This window comes from Vidua macroura, chromosome 11 (genome assembly GCF_024509145.1).
Source record: "Vidua macroura isolate BioBank_ID:100142 chromosome 11, ASM2450914v1, whole genome shotgun sequence".
Classification (NCBI taxonomy): domain Eukaryota; kingdom Metazoa; phylum Chordata; class Aves; order Passeriformes; family Viduidae; genus Vidua; species Vidua macroura.
The window spans coordinates 14,751,016-14,767,996 of record NC_071581.1 but is presented as its reverse complement, the minus strand read 5'-3'; the positions used below and the strand labels follow the sequence as shown (position 1 = coordinate 14,767,996).

General features: G+C 43.3%; 1 protein-coding gene across 2 annotated transcripts in view; it reads left to right on the top strand.

Moving 5' to 3' along the window:
• The window catches only part of AMFR (autocrine motility factor receptor), a 28,360-nt gene extending 11,661 nt beyond the window's left edge, over positions 1–16,699 (top strand). For both annotated transcript variants that reach the window (XM_053987369.1, XM_053987370.1), the window contains exons 8-14: positions 1,448–1,558; positions 4,437–4,627; positions 6,266–6,369; positions 8,299–8,433; positions 9,085–9,168; positions 13,553–13,737; positions 15,185–16,699. In XM_053987369.1, coding sequence (XP_053843344.1) covers positions 1,448–1,558; positions 4,437–4,627; positions 6,266–6,369; positions 8,299–8,433; positions 9,085–9,168; positions 13,553–13,737; positions 15,185–15,329 — 955 coding nt within the window. In that variant the 3' untranslated portion in view covers positions 15,330–16,699. The remainder of the gene's footprint in view (positions 1–1,447; positions 1,559–4,436; positions 4,628–6,265; positions 6,370–8,298; positions 8,434–9,084; positions 9,169–13,552; positions 13,738–15,184) is intronic.
• Positions 16,700–16,981: the final 282 nt, after the last annotated feature.

Sequence of the window (16,981 nt, the reverse complement as noted above, 5' to 3'; positions counted from 1 at the left end):
TGGGGAGACTCTTTCTGGTTTTAACAGATACGTAGGATTGAGTTGTATAATGGCAGTATTACTGGTAGTGTAAAAAATGGCAAAAAAGTGAACTCCTCTGTCCAGTATTATTTCTGTATTCTTTTGCATACTACCTTAGTGAGGTGACAGAAGCTCTGAAGAGCTCTGCCTATTTTAGCTGTCACATACTGGCTTTGGCTGTGATAGAAATCAATGCTCTTAATTTCATTAGGCCATACCATTCACTTACTGACTGAAATGAAATCAAAATATTAATTAAATCCTGCCTAGCTTTACCTATGTATTTACTAAACCTGAAGCCAACTCTAAGACTCTACCTAAAGTGGAGCCGAGAGCACCTTGGCAGTACTTCAGTCCATTCCCTTTTAGTGACGTAATATAGAGAAATTGGGAGGCCTGCTAAAACCTAATGTTATACCAAATAGTACTGCATTCTGATCCAGTGTTTTAAAAATTCAGTTGTGTTCTTAAAAATTTTAAGAGCCACAAGGAATTATACTCTTTCTGTACATCACTGTACTGTTTTAATTTTGAGCCTCTGTGCATTTGATTAATTCTGATTCCTGCTGCTGTAGTCCAGGTGGAGAACGGTGGCTTGTCTAGAAATTCCTGAGGTTTTTTTTGAGAAGTTGTTTAATGGCTGTGATATTACATTAAGAGCTGCATAATAAAGTTCATCCACAATGCATTGTTTCTTTCCAGTACGATGCAGCCACTGAACCCCTTTCAGCTGCTCGCAAAGGTGTTTGAGTTGCATGTGTCACAGACTTCTTATGTGAACAACTCGATGAGTTTTGGTCATTCTGATTGTGCTGGAAGAGCCACGTTCTAACTTCCTTCTGAAGCTGCTGTTGGCAGCTGCCTTTATGTGCTTGTTCTTCAGATACATTCCACACCAGCAGTGCTGTGAAATGTTGTTGCATCACTCATTTCTATATTGTCGTGTTTGGATACTGCTTACATGGCACTGTAGCTTAAAAAAAAAGGGAGAAAAGTCAAGACAAATGGGAATGGCAAAATCTGAGGCCAAAATTAGTCACCATAAATGCTTATGATCCCAAAGAGACAGCTTAATGGGTACAGCTATTAAAACTAATTTAGAAAAATGACATAAACCAAATCTAAACAGATTATAATTTAAGGATCTCAACAAAATGATCATATAATTGTCTCTTGGAAGGTACTAAGTCAAAGCTTTTTGCACTTAGGATGTATGAGGAGGTGTGCAAGAAAGTGCCTGCAAAAGGCATCAGAGGCATGTGTATGTGTGTGTTCCTTTGCAGTGCAGCCTGAAAAATAACAAATTGCTGGCATAGGTCCCTTAATGAAAAGTTAACATGGAGGGTAAGGTTTCTCAGTGCTGGATTCTCTAGAGAACAGGCTATGCTGAGCTTGTGTAGTCATTCCTTCTGTTTCTTCTTCGTAGGTTTGCAGTTGCAACACCAGAGGAGCTGGCAGTGAACAATGATGACTGTGCCATTTGCTGGGACTCCATGCAATCTGCACGTAAACTCCCTTGTGGCCACCTCTTCCACAAGTACGTGTCCAGGCTGGAGAGGGTGCACCCAGCTGAGAAGGGAAGGGATAGATGGGCATGGGCTGAAATTTACAGTGGGATGACAAGTAACAAACTTCCAGCAACGCTGTTGAGTGCTTGCTGCCTGGGTCATCTTGGTCTGGTTCTGACAACAAAGCACAAGTCTTTTTCACTCCAGTCATTTTCATGTTTGAGTTGTTCCACCTGGTGCACTTCTTTTCCCCCAAACTAAGAGTGTGCACCTTGTCAGCTAGTGGGTAACTAGTGCTGAGTTTCTCAAACACAGGTCAGTAGATTTGTTGTGTGGAAGTTGTGTTAATTTTCAGGTGAAGAAGAAAAAAATTGAGCTGGATCCTTAAATACTTTCCAGATATCAGCTTTAAGGAGAAAACAGGGAGTATTTTTATATAGTGCATCCTCACATGGTGGTGAGTCCCCCAGGACAGGCCTGGTCTGAATCTGTGATTTCAAGCGACAATAAGTCTATCAGGGCTGTAAAAGAGGGTAACAAAAACAGCAGAAATGGTCCCTAAGCAGCTGGTAGGTAGAACTGGGAGACTTTTGGCCAAAGAACCTCTCTATACACTGCTTCTTACACTCATTCAGTAGTGAATAGTAGCATCTGCTTGTGGACATAGTATGCTGAGCTGGATGTGACTTTCCTTGCATCTTTTGTAGAAGTGCTTACATTTCCATGCCTGTGCTTAAATATGAAATGAGAAACAGGGGTTGAAGCAGGCATTTCTGGAGGGCCATGTGATGAATATGCAGGTCAGTTAAATTGTCCCTGTGGTGTTACTTTCTGTAAATAGCTTTTTGCTTTTCTGGTAACTGTCAAACCAGAGGTTGTAATCTGTGTGCTAATTTGTTGTCATTTATGACAAACCTTGGAATAAATATTTATCTGTGTTCCAAGAAGTCTCTAATGAGATAATGTGCCTCCATAGCAGAAACTCCTTTTTCAATGCTACTGAATCATGTGAATATTTAATCACCTGCTGTGCACTTGAGAAGCCCAGGGTCTTCTCTTCAGAAAGACATTTTCTCTGTATTTAAAAGGATCCTTTTGTATTTTTTTCTGAAGCAATTACAGTTCTGAATAAAGTTACACTCCTTGGTGCTTTTAGGGAGCGAACATGTTACAGTGAATGGCTTGCATATAAAACCAGATGTAACTAATAACCCTATTTACAACCTGAGAGTGGTTTCTCTCCTCATAAAAGCCTGGTGATTTTGTCAACAGGCTGAACACTGTGTCCATTCTCAATTATGTGGGATTTTCTTTCCCCATGGGTTATTTGGACTGGAAAAGAAGGTAGTAGGGAAGATTTGTGTTGCTGAGATCAGCCCTGTGCCCAAATATTAAGGAAATTTGATGGGAGTAGGTGTCTGAATCTTTTAGGCATGCTGAAAATCTCCTTTACTTTCTAAGAAGCAGGCAATTTCAAGAGTTGTTGCTCTGAAAGGTTGCCAGCCTTGACTTGCTGTTTGCCCTCCTCCTCCTGAGGTGCTGTGGGTGACCGAGCCCTTCTGCCTGTGTGGTACACAGTGAGTGTGACCACAGCTGGCTTTTCGGGTCTGGTGCTGATGCAGCTGACACGGGGTTGTGCCCATTCCAGCATCTCAGCTGTTGAACTGTTGAGGAGCAGCAGTGTGGTGGCAGCTTGGGAAACTCTGGGTGTTTCCCAAGTGACCTTTGGAGTACAGCTCAGGCAGAGGTTTGGGTTTGCTGTGGTCAGGGTGGTTTTCCGGTGGTCAGGGAAGTGATGTTGGACAGCACTGCCAGTGCCAGCATGCTGGTTGTGCTGGTGATCAAGGTGGTGGAAGGTGGCAGTTGTTTACTGTGGTGCTTTGATTGTTTTTGGGAAACCCATCACTGTGTATCCCTCCATTGCAATATGACAGAAAGCACTTGGCAAATTTTCAGGAATTGGACAGAATGCTTGTATCCTTGACTTCACTATAGTCCTGCAATTAGAGCTTTTCCCTTGCTCTGTGAACCCAAATCTGTGATCTGTGCCTTCATTTTGTTTACAAATACACAATTTTGGGAACAGGTTTATTTGATTTTTTTGTATGTCTTTGCCTTTTTAAAGTGTTTTGAGAACTTCTGGAAAAAAACCCACCCTGCAAAATGTGAAGTATATGTTATAATATTGAGAAGCATTCAGCCCTGTGAAATTCAGTTCTTCCACACTGAAAATTAGGTATAACTTGAACAAATACTGCAGCTGGGCATATCAGCATGAACGAAAAAGCATGCACTGCTTTGAGTATTTCAACCTGCATTTCAAACACTTCTCACTTTCTGCAGGACAGAAAATTTCAGAATTAAGGACGGATTGTAATGGCACAGAATTGTTAGTATTAAGAAATACCTGTGTAGAGGGTTCCTGGAGTTGTACTGGCTTTTGTGGTTTGGGTATTAGTATTTTAAAAAGCTATTTGAAAACACTGGAGATGCTATTGCCTCATCACAGGCAGAACTGCTATGAAAATGTGTCAGGATACATTAACTATGTGTCCAGTTGGTTTTTGCCTTTTTCACTTGGGAATGGTGAGAGAAAAGAACTGGTTTCTTTTCCCTTCCAGGCAAAACTTTCTTGTTCTGAGCTAGAAGGACAGCAAGCTTGGAGAGTGTTTTAAGCTTGTGAGAAATCTTCATGCACGTTTATAAAAAGTGAACACTTGAGTATTTTCAGCTGAAAGTAATAAGAAACCTATTTCAGAGTCATCAGGAGCTCATTAAGGGTATCTCTGAGCAGTCCATGTGTTGATGTTGTGTACAGAATATGCTACAGCTGCTTGATGTACTGGTGACAGTGGTGTTTTGGAAAGACACTGGAAGCTCACCACAGTGTTACTGTTTTCCTGTCAGCTCGTGCCTGCGGTCCTGGCTGGAACAAGACACATCTTGCCCCACCTGCAGAATGTCTCTTAATATCACTGACAGCCATCACGTGAGGGAGGATCACCAGAGGGAGAATCTGGATGAGAACCTGGTGCCTGTGGCAGCAGCAGAAGGCAGACCTCGCCTGAACCAGCACAATCACTTCTTCCACTTTGACGGTGAGCTGAGCACGTTTGACATCCGCTGCTGTAATAAACAAGGGCAGCAGCCTTCTCTAGAAGGGAGTTCTCTCTGTGCTTCAGCTGAAACTCAAACCATGCTCTGCTTGTGTTTGTCGAACACCACTGTGTTTCTGTTGGTTCTTTTGCAAGAGCTCAGATGTGTCTCTGAGGTTTCCCAGAACTCTGGAGATTTCTTGAAAGATTCTGTACAAGTGCTCCCTTTTTCTGGATTTGTTGTGGTCAGCAGCTTCAGTTACTGCCATTTATTCATTGTGTGCTGTGTTGACAAGCAGAATGGGGAATTCCTGTGTCTTTTTTTGCTACCATGTGATGGTTAATCAACAACAGTCAAAGAGGGGGAAAAAAAGCCCTCTGTTGTGCAGTCCAAAAGTCAGTTTTTCCCCTATCACCTAGCTAATGTGTAGTTGTCAAAAGCCCATTTGCCACTCAGTTTACAAGATACTTGCAATACTTGGTTAGGTGCAGAAGATTAGTCTCAGAAGGAATCATGTAGCCACAACAGTTTAAAATGTTTTTAGTAGTGTGCTATAAGTACTCTCAAAGCAGATGTGATTCCTGGTCACAATAAGTTCTGTGTATGGAGACAACTTGTTTTGAAAAAGGCAATTTATGTTGTTTGTGTTCCAGATTTTATTAGAGTTTTGGTATTGGTGCATGCTGGTCTTCTCCCAGATTTTGATGGCACTCTTGGTGTTTCTCAGATGATTTCAGTACTGCAAATATTCAACTTTGGGCTCCGCCCTTGTGGAGCACCCATGAGGCAGTTGAAATGCTCACTGCAAACTTACACAGTGACTATTCCTCATCTGTGCTTGTTTTGAAATCTTTGGAGATTGTAGGGGGAGAATAATGGTCAGAGAAGGGTCAGACAATTTCTAGGTACATGGAAACTGGCTGATAGCTTCTGCATGGCTTCCACTTCTGGGGTGCTTTATGTCTCCAAAGGACATATTTGTTTAGAATAACACAGTATTTTTGATGGCTGTCCTCCCCAGTGCTCTCCAGTGTCTTGGAGACCTGCAGAATTACCATGGAGATAGAAGGAGAAGTGGCATAGAGCAAAGCCTGTGTTTATTTAATTGGCAGCACAGAAGGAGGAGGAAGCCACCCATGTGCCCTACTCTGCTGAGCTGAAGCACACAATTGCAGCAGTCACTTTGTTCAGTTACTCTGTGTCCCTTTGAAGTAGTATTTCTCAGTGGTGACCCTGAGATTGGGCCTGGATTCAGGTTGCTTAGAAGCTGTACTGTTTTTGTAAAATTGCTGGATTCATATTCATATATTCCAGAACTGGATTTGACTCTGGATTATTTTAATTTTCACTTTAATAGGAACATTAAAAAAAGAAAACAAGGATGTGTTACTTCCTTGATCCTATTCCAGCCCCCAGATTGTTATACCACTCTGACAGTGTGTTTGAAGAGAGTATGGGCAGTTACTGATTCACTCCAGCCATCTCCATCTCTGGGAGACCTTAGGGATAGATTGCACTGCAGAACTCCCGGCACATACCTTGTGGAATATAACGATTTATGTTAAATACATGTAGAAGTACTTGGCCTGCTGAGATTCTCATGCTCTTTCTTGACTTTCTTGGTGACTTCTTACTCCCAGGCTCCCGAATTGCCAGCTGGCTGCCCAGTTTTTCTGTGGAAGTGATGCACACCACCAACATCCTCGGAATTGCACAAGCCAGCAACTCCCAGCTCAATGTTATGGTGAGACTGCACCTCAGCCTTCCTGTTTGTGTTGTGTAGGGGAAAGGGTTACATGGAGATGGAGAACATAAAGGGGAAGGAAGTCAAAACAGTGGTAAGACACTAGATGAAAGCTGTTTTTCTGAGAGAAGCTCAGAAAACTCACTGAAGCTTTACTTCATTGAAATTAGGGCTGTATTTGGGTTCAAATGTGCCAGCATAAAAGAACAGGTCTGGAGGTAAGTGAATGAGGTAGAAGAATGACATGTACTTCCTGGGTAAATGAGTAGACTTTTTCTCAGCTTGCTTCATGCAACTTTTTCAGTACTTCTGTGACAACTTGTACCACCAAAGGGTGTGAGTCTGTAACAAGAGAATTTAGCTGTTGGTCAAGTAGTAACTGATCAAAGTTTTTTTTAATCTTTAATAGCACTAAGCTTCAAGATAGCAATTTCAGTGTCTTATCAGTGTAAGGTGGGCTCTCTAGCACCCTCAGCTTTTGCTGATTCATGATGATGATAGAAGTATAGATGATGAAATTCCATATTTGTTGAATTTGTCCATAAAAACTCTACAAAAAGAAAAGGATGTGTCCTTATGAAACACTTCATTTTTTGAGAAGTGCTGTTTCCTTTGAATTCTTCAAGCTACTGTGTTCTATACCATGGTAATAAATGTTCAGTGAGGTGTCTCATAAAGTGATGAAATTTTCTGAATATTAGGTCTTTCCCACACATAGCCTATACTTCTGTTTAAACAGCACCAGGGTAAGGCCACTATTTATAGGCTGTTTGAGGCAGGGAGGGATCAAAAAGATGCTGGCACATGATTTATTAGTTAAATATGCAGGAACTCTCCATCTGAGGTCAGTTTAATTTTTCTTTTACTGGACACAGTGACACAAATGGGCTTTTGTTAAGGATAAGGATAATGATATTTTTAGGATTGTGTATTATCAAAAGTACAGTAGCAACTTATATTAAAATGTCTTACTTCAATGGAAAGCTGGTTAAAGGTTAGCAAATCATTAAAGTGTTACACATTTTTAATACAAAATAAGTGACATTTTCCTTTGTGTTACTGAATAAAAACCTAGGGAAGTATTTTGAGGGGAAAGCCAGAGGCTGAAATGCTGAATCAGTTGGTTTGGTCACAAGTTAGTACAGTGGAGGGTTAGGTTTGCAGTAGTTTCTTGTGTTGGAACTCACTGTCAGTTGGTGCATAGTTTTTGCTTTGTTCTCAAAACTCCTTCCACCTTTCTTTTCTTATTGCCATTCTCATTCCCCTCTGCCCCCACATGACTTTGGGCATTAGTGGAACTAGACATTTAAATATTAAATGAAATCTAATTGTTGGACTCTAAAAACATATTATTTGTCTTCCTTCTTACCTTACTTAATTTGGATATTATTTAACTTGGAATTCAATAATAACAGTTCCCTGACAACTCAGTTTAATGTAATTGGATTTTCAGACCCTATTAAACTGGTTTGTAGGGAGGGTGGCTGGAGGGAGTGGCTTATTAAAACTTCACTTGTCCATGTCGGTACCATTTTGGAACCAATATGGCAAAAAGCAAAATATTTTTTTTCTTCCCAGTGTTGATCTAACTTTCAGTCACCCAAGAGTTTTGTATAGACCTTTATTAAAAAGGCTGTTATAAGAAGAGGGTTGGGAAGCCTTTGAAAGCTTTGTGCATCTACAGGCACTGTTCAGGGCCATGTGGTGTCTCCCTAGGAGCTGCAGTTTGGGTGTTGACTTTAGTGGAGGCAGCATATTGCCCTGTAAGTCACAGCCAGCATGGGTTTTCTTTCTCTTTTCTTTCTGTCTGTGGGTTTGCATATCATAAGCAGCATCTTTGAGCTGGTAATATTTTTAATCTCTTTCTGTTGACATACTTATCAACTAACTTCTATTTACTGCTGATACTGACTGTATTGCTTTCTCCAGGCCCATCAGATTCAGGAGATGTTCCCTCAGGTTCCTTATCATTTAGTTCTGCAGGATCTGCAGCTAACTCGTTCTGTAGAGATCACCACTGACAACATCCTAGAAGGGCGCATCCAGGTGCCTTTCCCCACACAGGTGAGTCATAAAACTGTGCACCTAAAATTACTTTCTTTCTTATCCGAGCACTGAGCCTCTTAATAATGACTGAGGGGAATGAAATGAGTTAAAGCACTGGTGAATCTGGGATTTGTTTTTCCCTTTGTTAAAATCTCTGTAAATGCTGTGTATTCAGTCATGTACCAAAAATATATTGAAAATGTCCTAGCTAGAAAAGAGACAAATATTTGCTCAGTTAAAGCAGCTCTTCCGAGTCTCTCTTGTGCAGAGCTTTTAGAACATTTCCAGTTGATTTCTCTGCTGACAGATAATTGAATTGTACCACTTAGGAACATTTTTTTGCAAAGAATGTCATCAAAATGCTGCCTTGTTCTTAGTTAGTGCCAGTAGATTTCATAAAGCAGTCTGGGGACAGTGTTTCTGTTAATAACAATATTGAATTCTGGTTCTGTGCACATCAGATAGTACTGTTATCTGGAGTCTATGTGTGGGGAAGCAGAGACAATTCTCTCTCAATACAGAGTATTCTGTTTATTGCTAACTTACCTGTTTCTAAACTGAACACAATGCCTGACATTGTAGAGGGCAGAGTTTGAATGTGTTCAAAGAACTCAGGATTTTTTTTGCTATTTCCCACACTGTATTAAACCCATGATGCTTGCATTTCAGCGTGCAGATAGCATTAGACCTGCACTGAACAACCCTGTGGAAAGGCACAGTGCTGATCAGGAGGATACTGGAACTGTCACACAGGTAAATTGGCATAACAATGGGCAGAAAGCACAATTAGAAGCTGCATGGACTGGTAGGTGCCTTTGGTTCTGTAAGCAGGTCAGGCTGGTGGTAGCCTTTCCTTGCATTTCACATCAGAGCTAACACAGTCAGGCAGATAAATCAGATATGAATATAGTGCCCCTGTAGAGGATTATTTGTGTGCTTTTCTTTTTCTTCCTTGAGGGAAAGTGCTCTCAAATGGTACAAAGAACAGAAGATCATCATGTCTCTTTTCATGTCTGGTCAGCCCATGCCTGTCTGTGGAATATGTAGAGCAGGTTGCTTTGCTCTTCCCCTTTTTCTTCTCATTCCCATTCTATACATCTCCAAACACTTCCATTAAAAGGAGGAGTATTTTTTTTTTTTTTTGAGTATAAGAATTCTTTTGTGTTCTGGAGGAAGCACTTTAGGACATGGGGAGCTTTGGTGGGAATGGAGTGAGATATGAACTGGACCAAGAGATAACAGCCCTTCTGTATACAAAGCACAATAATGGGTTTTTCTGTTCTTTGCTAAGGCCTTTACTAAGCAGTATGTGCTATCTAAAGTGTGGCAGGGAAACAAAATTACCCTGTGACTAAAGTAAGATCTCATTTCACTTTTGTTTTCCCTGACTGTAATAGTGACACCTGAGGGTTTCTGTTTTGTAAATCTCCCTTTCTGCTGGCTGAGTGAATTTGTGAGGTGTGTGACTTTCTCTGCAGCCTTTAGTGACCTGAATAGCCAACCTGTTACTACCTGGAATTCAACTGTGGCAGTTCCCTTGTTAACGGATTGCAAGACAAAAGCCCTTTTGATTTGGTCTGATTCTGCAGTTGAGGCTGAGGAAGAAGTGGTAGTGATGGTACAGATATTTGATAAGAGCCTGAGGCAGCAGCTACAGAACTGCAGGAATGGAAATCTTGGTCTGGATCAGGCATTTTTGGGTTTCTTTGGAGGTTTTGGAGGCATTTGCTCTGCTCTGTAGTAAGACAAACCTCTCTTAGTACAAATGGTATCTAACTAGTTATCCTTAGCTTGATTCTGGCTTCAAATCCCATTTGGAATGATTGTGTTGCTTTTCATCTTTCTTCCCTCCTGCCTGTCACTGCCTGTATTTCTGTCCTTCCTTCTACAGAACCTGAAAAACCTGGGAGTGGTGTCCATACATTACAGCACTGAGCACATGCTCTCTAATAGAGATGCCTTTTTGCTTTGCAATGCTGCTGAGCTCTGCTCAGATGATGTGCTCTGGCTGGAGCAAATGGTGGTTTGGATGGAGAACCTGTTTTTATCATGTAGGATAGCACAGAGATGACCTGGAGACAGCAGAACAGTTGTGAATATCCCACAGTTTAGTTGGGCTGCTGGTGGCTACTTGTGGGGGATGAACTGGTGGCCTCTGTTTTCCTGGATGGATATGTACTGTGCCAAAGGAGGGAATCATAGGCAAGAGCTGAAGTGGGAGACTGAGACTGCCATGCATAGAGAGAAACATGCTGCTGGGTAGTGCTGTGGAAGCTGGAAGGGGCTACTGTCCTCTTCCTGCCTCAGAAATGCTTTGTGCATTTAGTGTTAGCTTAGGCTGCCTTTGGACAAACTGCTCACTCTTCTTACAAAACTTAGAATTCTACCAAGGAGTCTTACTTAACTCCTTGCTGTTGAGAGTATTTCTGTTGTGGAGAGGAGCCTTGGGAGCCTCTGGCTCTAGGAAACTCCTGTCACTTTGGTGTCCCCTTGATTTTGATTTTAATTTGTAACTAAATACCTGGTGCTGGTGTATCTCTTTCTGCTTGCCAGAAGAATCTGTTGCTGTAGTCAATCAAAGGCTTGTCTGTGAGAAAAGGGCAAGCAGCAAACAAGCTACTTCAGCAGGGTTCACTGGAGTTTTGAGAAGCTTTTTAAAGGCAAGTGGGAAGGGACATTAGAAGCTGCCATAATCTTCTCTGAGTATGACTTGAATTTCCAATTTGTGGATAGACAGACCTTGACACCTTATGACACAGTCTCTGAGAGAGGCTGTGGAAACTCCAGTTCCTTTGTGCTGCAGCCTTAGAGTAAGTTTTACAAGCATTCTACCTTTTTTTTTTTTTTTAAGCAGCATACCCACTGGGAATCTTTGTAGATCTCCAACAGCAAGTGGAGATCAACAACAACCTATGAGTTCTGCTTGACTTCTTAGGGCACCTAAGACTCTCAAATAAAAGAACTCTTCAAGTGTTGGTTTTCCTAGTGCCTTATGTCATATTATGACTTCATTCTACTTAGAGTTCAAAGGTCTTAAGATAGAGCTAATGACTGGGGCTTTTTTCCCCAATTGTACCTTGTGGTTTTGGGGAGTCAGTGCTGATAAAATCTAATGGTAGTTGAGAGGCATCTCTGCGCACCATAATGGTATAAAATCATGTTACATGTTTGTGAGATAATGCTCTAAATACTGCCAGCCTCTATCAGTCCTGGCCTGTACCCTTAGTGCGGCACTGTGCACGTGCTTCTCTCCAGCTGTGCGTTGGAATGTGCATAATGCTTTGCCTCCTCTCCATTCCTCTGCTATATGCCCTCCCTTGCTTAAGTACTTGGTGGCTATTTAGAGACGCTTCTGAGGCATCCCATGGCTTTCATGAAACTTCTTCTCTTGGAGCCTGAAAGAAGAATAGTTTCTGTAGTATACAGGCTTCTGCATCTTGTTCTGCTGCATTACTGAGGCTTGTCATAACCTTTACTGCAATTAGCTGTGATAGTTTTGTCTCTAAAACCTCCTTGGTAACTGTTCCTGTGCTTCAATAGAGGATTGGGCTCTGACCATCGATTTTTGAATCTCTGTAACCTTATGGAAAACCCCCAAACTTTAGGTGAGTCAGCTTGCGTCTTCCGATACAAATGGCCCAGGGGGAAAAACGAGTGGTCTTGTCTGAACATTGACTGCAATGAGTGGCCTCCTCACTGCTTCCCCCAGCAAGGCTTCCCTTTTCCCTGCCCACCTGTGTGAGAATTGGAAACAGCAATTGAGTTGCTCTGTACCTGTTCCACTGGGTCTGCCAAGGTCATCTTGGCCCCCAGTACAATCCATTGGACCATTCTATGGGGCTCTCCCTCCCTCCTCAGGGGTGTGGCAGTGCTTTGAGGCAGTCCAGTGGTTGCCCCTATGCTATCCCAGTGCATTTGTATGTGTACTGGAGCCCTCTGGTAAATTGCAGCACTGGTGGTTTTGCTGAGAGAGGCTGAACACCTGCACTTGTGTTTGAGGTTGCAGTGACTGTACTGACTTGGTCTCCGGGATTCCTGCTTGGCTCACCTACCTAATGGGCAGTGACATTTGTCTCGGTGTTTGCTCTCTGAAGGCGTTGTGTCGGGGAGATGGTGTTACTGGCCTGTCTCTAGGGCTTTGGGATGACTCAGCTTGTTTTGCACATCAGCTGCCTAAGCCTGTGTGTTGTGCTGTGATGCTGCCACATCCGGGCCGTTGGGGCTGGAGCAGCAATCCCAGGGAATCGGCCATTGCGGCTCCTCGGCAGCTCTGCCAAAGGCCCCAAACTAGGCAGTAGGAGCTGCCTTGGCCAATACTGCCTTGGAGCATCCCACTGGCTTGAGTCGTCCTCTGGGATACCAAATGATGGCTACACTCTTCAGTGCTTGCTTGAGATGATTTGTTTCTTGATGCCACCACTCTTGGCTCTCAGCGTGGTTCTGCATCGCAGGGCTGATGTGATCGTGTGTGGCAGGGTGTGATCAGGGTGTGCTGTTTCACCTCTGCTGCCGAACCCACACCATCATCCAGCAGCTCAGTTTTCGGGTTAGTGTTATCAGCTGGCTGTCAGGGGAGAGAGGTGCCATGTGGGAGCTGCCAGCTCCTCTCTTGGCACACCATGCTTGGGATGGTTGTCAGCCTTGCTCCAGCAGTCTAATCCAGAATAATTTGGGTGCTGCAGAACCCAGTGAACCGAAGCCTCATGAATTCCCTTCTTGAGCACAAATTATCTTTGCAAATACATTTGTTATTCTTTCCTTAGTATGTGGATTTCTGCTTTTTCAACTCTTTACTGTTGCATCACTTGTCAAGTCAGCTGCAGAATCTGACTTTCAAATGCCCCATTTTCAGAGAGCATTAATTATGAGTAATTAATGTTTGTCTTTGACATTACTTTCAAACATGGCATGAAAGATAAAATGTTATAGGATACAGGATCTTTGAGCATGGTTTGAAACAGCTTTGTTCAGTTTTTTGGCTGGGCTTTTCAAAGGAACCCAAAGGAATTGGGTATAGCAGGTGAGACTCTGGTTTCTTCCAGTGCCTCAGAAAACGACAGTTCTTTATAGCTTCTTGTTTTGATGCAAAGAAGCCCAAATTTTGCAAAGATGTATGCTTTATTTCCTTTTCTCTTAGACTGAGAGAGTGCCACTTGAACTGAACTCCAGACTGGAAGAAATGGTGGAATTCAATGAAATGGAAGCAGAACCTAATGAAGCAGAAGATTTTGAGGCCAGGGGAAGTCGCTTTTCCAAGTCAGCTGATGAAAGGCAGCGTATGTTGGTTCAGCGGAAGGAGGACTTGTTGCAACAAGCTCGAAAGTATGTTCCTTCCTAAAACTCCAGCCTGGCCACTCAGGTGGAGTCCCCCAGAATGGGTTTCAAATGGATTTGGACCACTGAGAGCCTGAGTTGATGTGAAAACCAGTAAGAGGAATTAATACATCTGTCACAGCAGACTAAGGATGCTGTACTGCTAAACCCAACTCAGAAATAGCATCATGTGTCCCAACATGCACACAGCTTCCTGTGCAGTTCATCCAAAGCTCTTTGAAATCAAAGGCTGATTTTTCCAGCTTCAGAGGGCTTTAATCTAAGAATGTACTGAGAACAGGTTACTTGGGCTGAGTCTTTTAGCAGTCTTTAGTTTGGCTCCTGGCACAGGTATCAGCCCTCACTGCCTGTGCTATTACAACTGAAATTCCTGTCAGGCACCACTTTTTCCAGATACAGAGCCCAGAGCAGTGCAGATCTGACAGGTGACCCTTACTAGACCTCACCAGAGGAGCTCAGCACCAGCCAGTCAGCACCACTGAAGAGAGGGGGACCAACTTGAACTGTTTCTTTTAGCCCAACCAGTAATAGCTGTTACAGGTAGAATTAAACTTTTCTGGTATTCCAGTTATGTTGGTAGACTTTACTAGCATCCAGTTGCTGATTAAGCAGAATAGGAAGAGTATTTTAGTGATGTAGAAAAAACTTTGTAGTGTTCTTAACAAGTGTTTTCCCTTCCTTCGTATTGTAGGGACACTGCCGAGATGGTCTACAACAACCCCACTGAGTTCTGAGTCCTTTGGTGTTCTCAGGCTACAGCTGCTTTTTTTCTTTTCCACACTGAAATGCCTTATAAATACCTGGGGGTGTGACACCATTTATAAGTCTATAAACAGACTTGCTCCTAGACTTAATTTTTCCTTGATGTTTGAAAAAATGTCTTTTAGGAAGACAAGAGTATTTTTGACTTTCTGGTTTACTGGTTTGAAGAGCTGTTGAATTTCAAACGACTGTTTTTTTGCCATTAAAATGTAAAAATTCACTGGGATGTTAACTTTGGCAGCAACTTCCTTGCCCTCTGGCCTTACCTTATGCTGTGCAGCCCCTAGTGCCCCTTCTGTCACTGACTTAGCTGCTGTCATCAGGGAGTGCCTTGTAGGCAGTGCCAGAGGCTGAGGAGTGGAGTAACAGGAACAGAGGGAGTCAGTAACTCACCTGCTGTGAATGGCTCTGAGTTGAGGACAGCCCTCAACTTTAGAACTGCTCCTTCCCACAGGCACAAGGATCCTGCAACAAAACCTAAGAGCTTCTGCCAACTCTGCAGAGCCTGTTGTAGGTGACACAGGCTTTTTTTAGGAGCACGTAACTTGTGTGCACTTTTATTGAGGCATTTTCCTCCTAGTTTGCCTTCCAGCCCTCCCCACTGCGGCAATGCATTTTTCAGAGCCAGAACGAGGTGGGTTCTGCTCACTCATCTTTTCCTTTTTTCCCTCAGGCGTTACTTAAACAAAACCTCCGATGAGGAGCTGAGCACAGAGAAGCCTTTGCCCGAGGGAGCAACAGCAGACGCCGTCACCCTGCGCCGCAGGACCCTCGCTGCCGCCGCCGAACGGAGACTTCAGATGCAGCAAAACTCTTAGCGCTCGCTGCCCCTCCTTCCTCCTCCTCGTGAGCAACGTTGAATAAATAAATTACGTACGAAAAACCCTGCGCTTTCTATACCAGCAAGAAAGTGTCTCTTCAGAGTTCAGCTGGCTGTGCTGCCGAGTGAGCTGGCTGCCTCTCTGCTGTATAAAGCATGTGGTCTAATAATGTTTGGACAGCTGACAAATTAACCTTTTTTGTAATATTTTCTATGTGACGTTGATCCTCTACACAACAAAAGGCAATTTCTAAACCACGGGCATGACTTCTGCAGCTGGCATGAGCTATGGGGCTGACGGCACAGCAGAGACTGGGGAAGTGTGTTCTGAGGTAGCTGTGGGTGCAGGTCACGGAGTGCACGGGCATCTTCTGCTCGGGATCAGGGGCAGTTACTCCGAGGGAAGGAAGCTTAGAAGCTTGCAGCAAGCCCTGTGTTAGACGAGCAGGCTTCTCAGTCCCTGTTCCTTCAGCAGCCAAGGGTGTTACGTAGGGCAGCTTGAAGGGCTGGGGAGTCTCGTTGGGAGATTCTTACACTGGATGAAGTTGTCTGGCTACACAACACAGAAAAACCTGAATTCATGAATTGTGCAGCAAAGCGCCAATTCCCGCATAGAATAGTTCACTGTTGCTGGGCTCTTCTGCACTGGCAGAGGTTTGGCTCTGTTCATCCCCAGGGCTGTGCTTTTCCTTTGCCTTTTATGTCCAGGAAGAAGTGAGGGACAGAGGGGGATCCAGTGAAGAAGAGGGACCTAAGGCGAGGTTACAGTGTTACCATGAGCCGAGGGAGTCAAAACTAAAACCTGCCTGTCCTGGACTCCAGCACAACACGAATGGGACGGTGCAGAGATCGCTCCATTATCTTGCTTTTTATTTCGTTTTTAACCCCACAACCTCACCCTGAGTTTATTCAGAAAGACTGGAGGAATGGGAGCAGCTGGACCTTGGCTGGCTGCAGCCCAACCTGCTAACCTGGATTTTCTTAAGAGTTTTTGAGATCCCCTTGGCGCCGCCGCCGCTAGCTTACATAGTTGAATTTTACATGGCAGTGACTTAATTTTTAAACTTCTGAAGAGTTCTAGTTTCACCGTCCTTTAGAAGGAGCCCAGTATTATCTAGAATTGTTGGTAATTTTTTTACTGTTGGTTTTTAGGTGAAGGTGAATTTAATGAGAGGAATTGCATTGATGTTTAGGTGAAAATAATTTATTTCAATAAAACTCTTTGGGAAGCCTTACCTTGCAATGCTGTTAGTAAACCTCAAAAATTTTTTTTGAGATCTTTGGTTTTGCTTTGAACACAGCTGTTTTGTTTTTACTGTTAAAAAAACCCCAATGAAACAAAAATAAAACCTTGATCAGTGTTGGAAATTGTTTGTAAATTCCTGTAGTATGATTTCTCATGGTGGGTATGTTTCAGAGACTCGGGCTGTTCTTTCCAGGCTTCTGTTGTGCTCCTGACTTTTCCCGGCAGCTCCCTGAGGAGTGGACCCTGGCCAGCCACTGGATGGCACCTTTGCCTGCAGCACCGCCGCACAATGACCTACTTGAGCCATGAAAGGCTGGTTTGTGCAGAGGAGCGCAGGACCAGTGGTGGCCTCTTGGCTGGCTCTGCCTCCCTGGAAAGGGAGGTCATCTGAGGAGAGGCCTGAT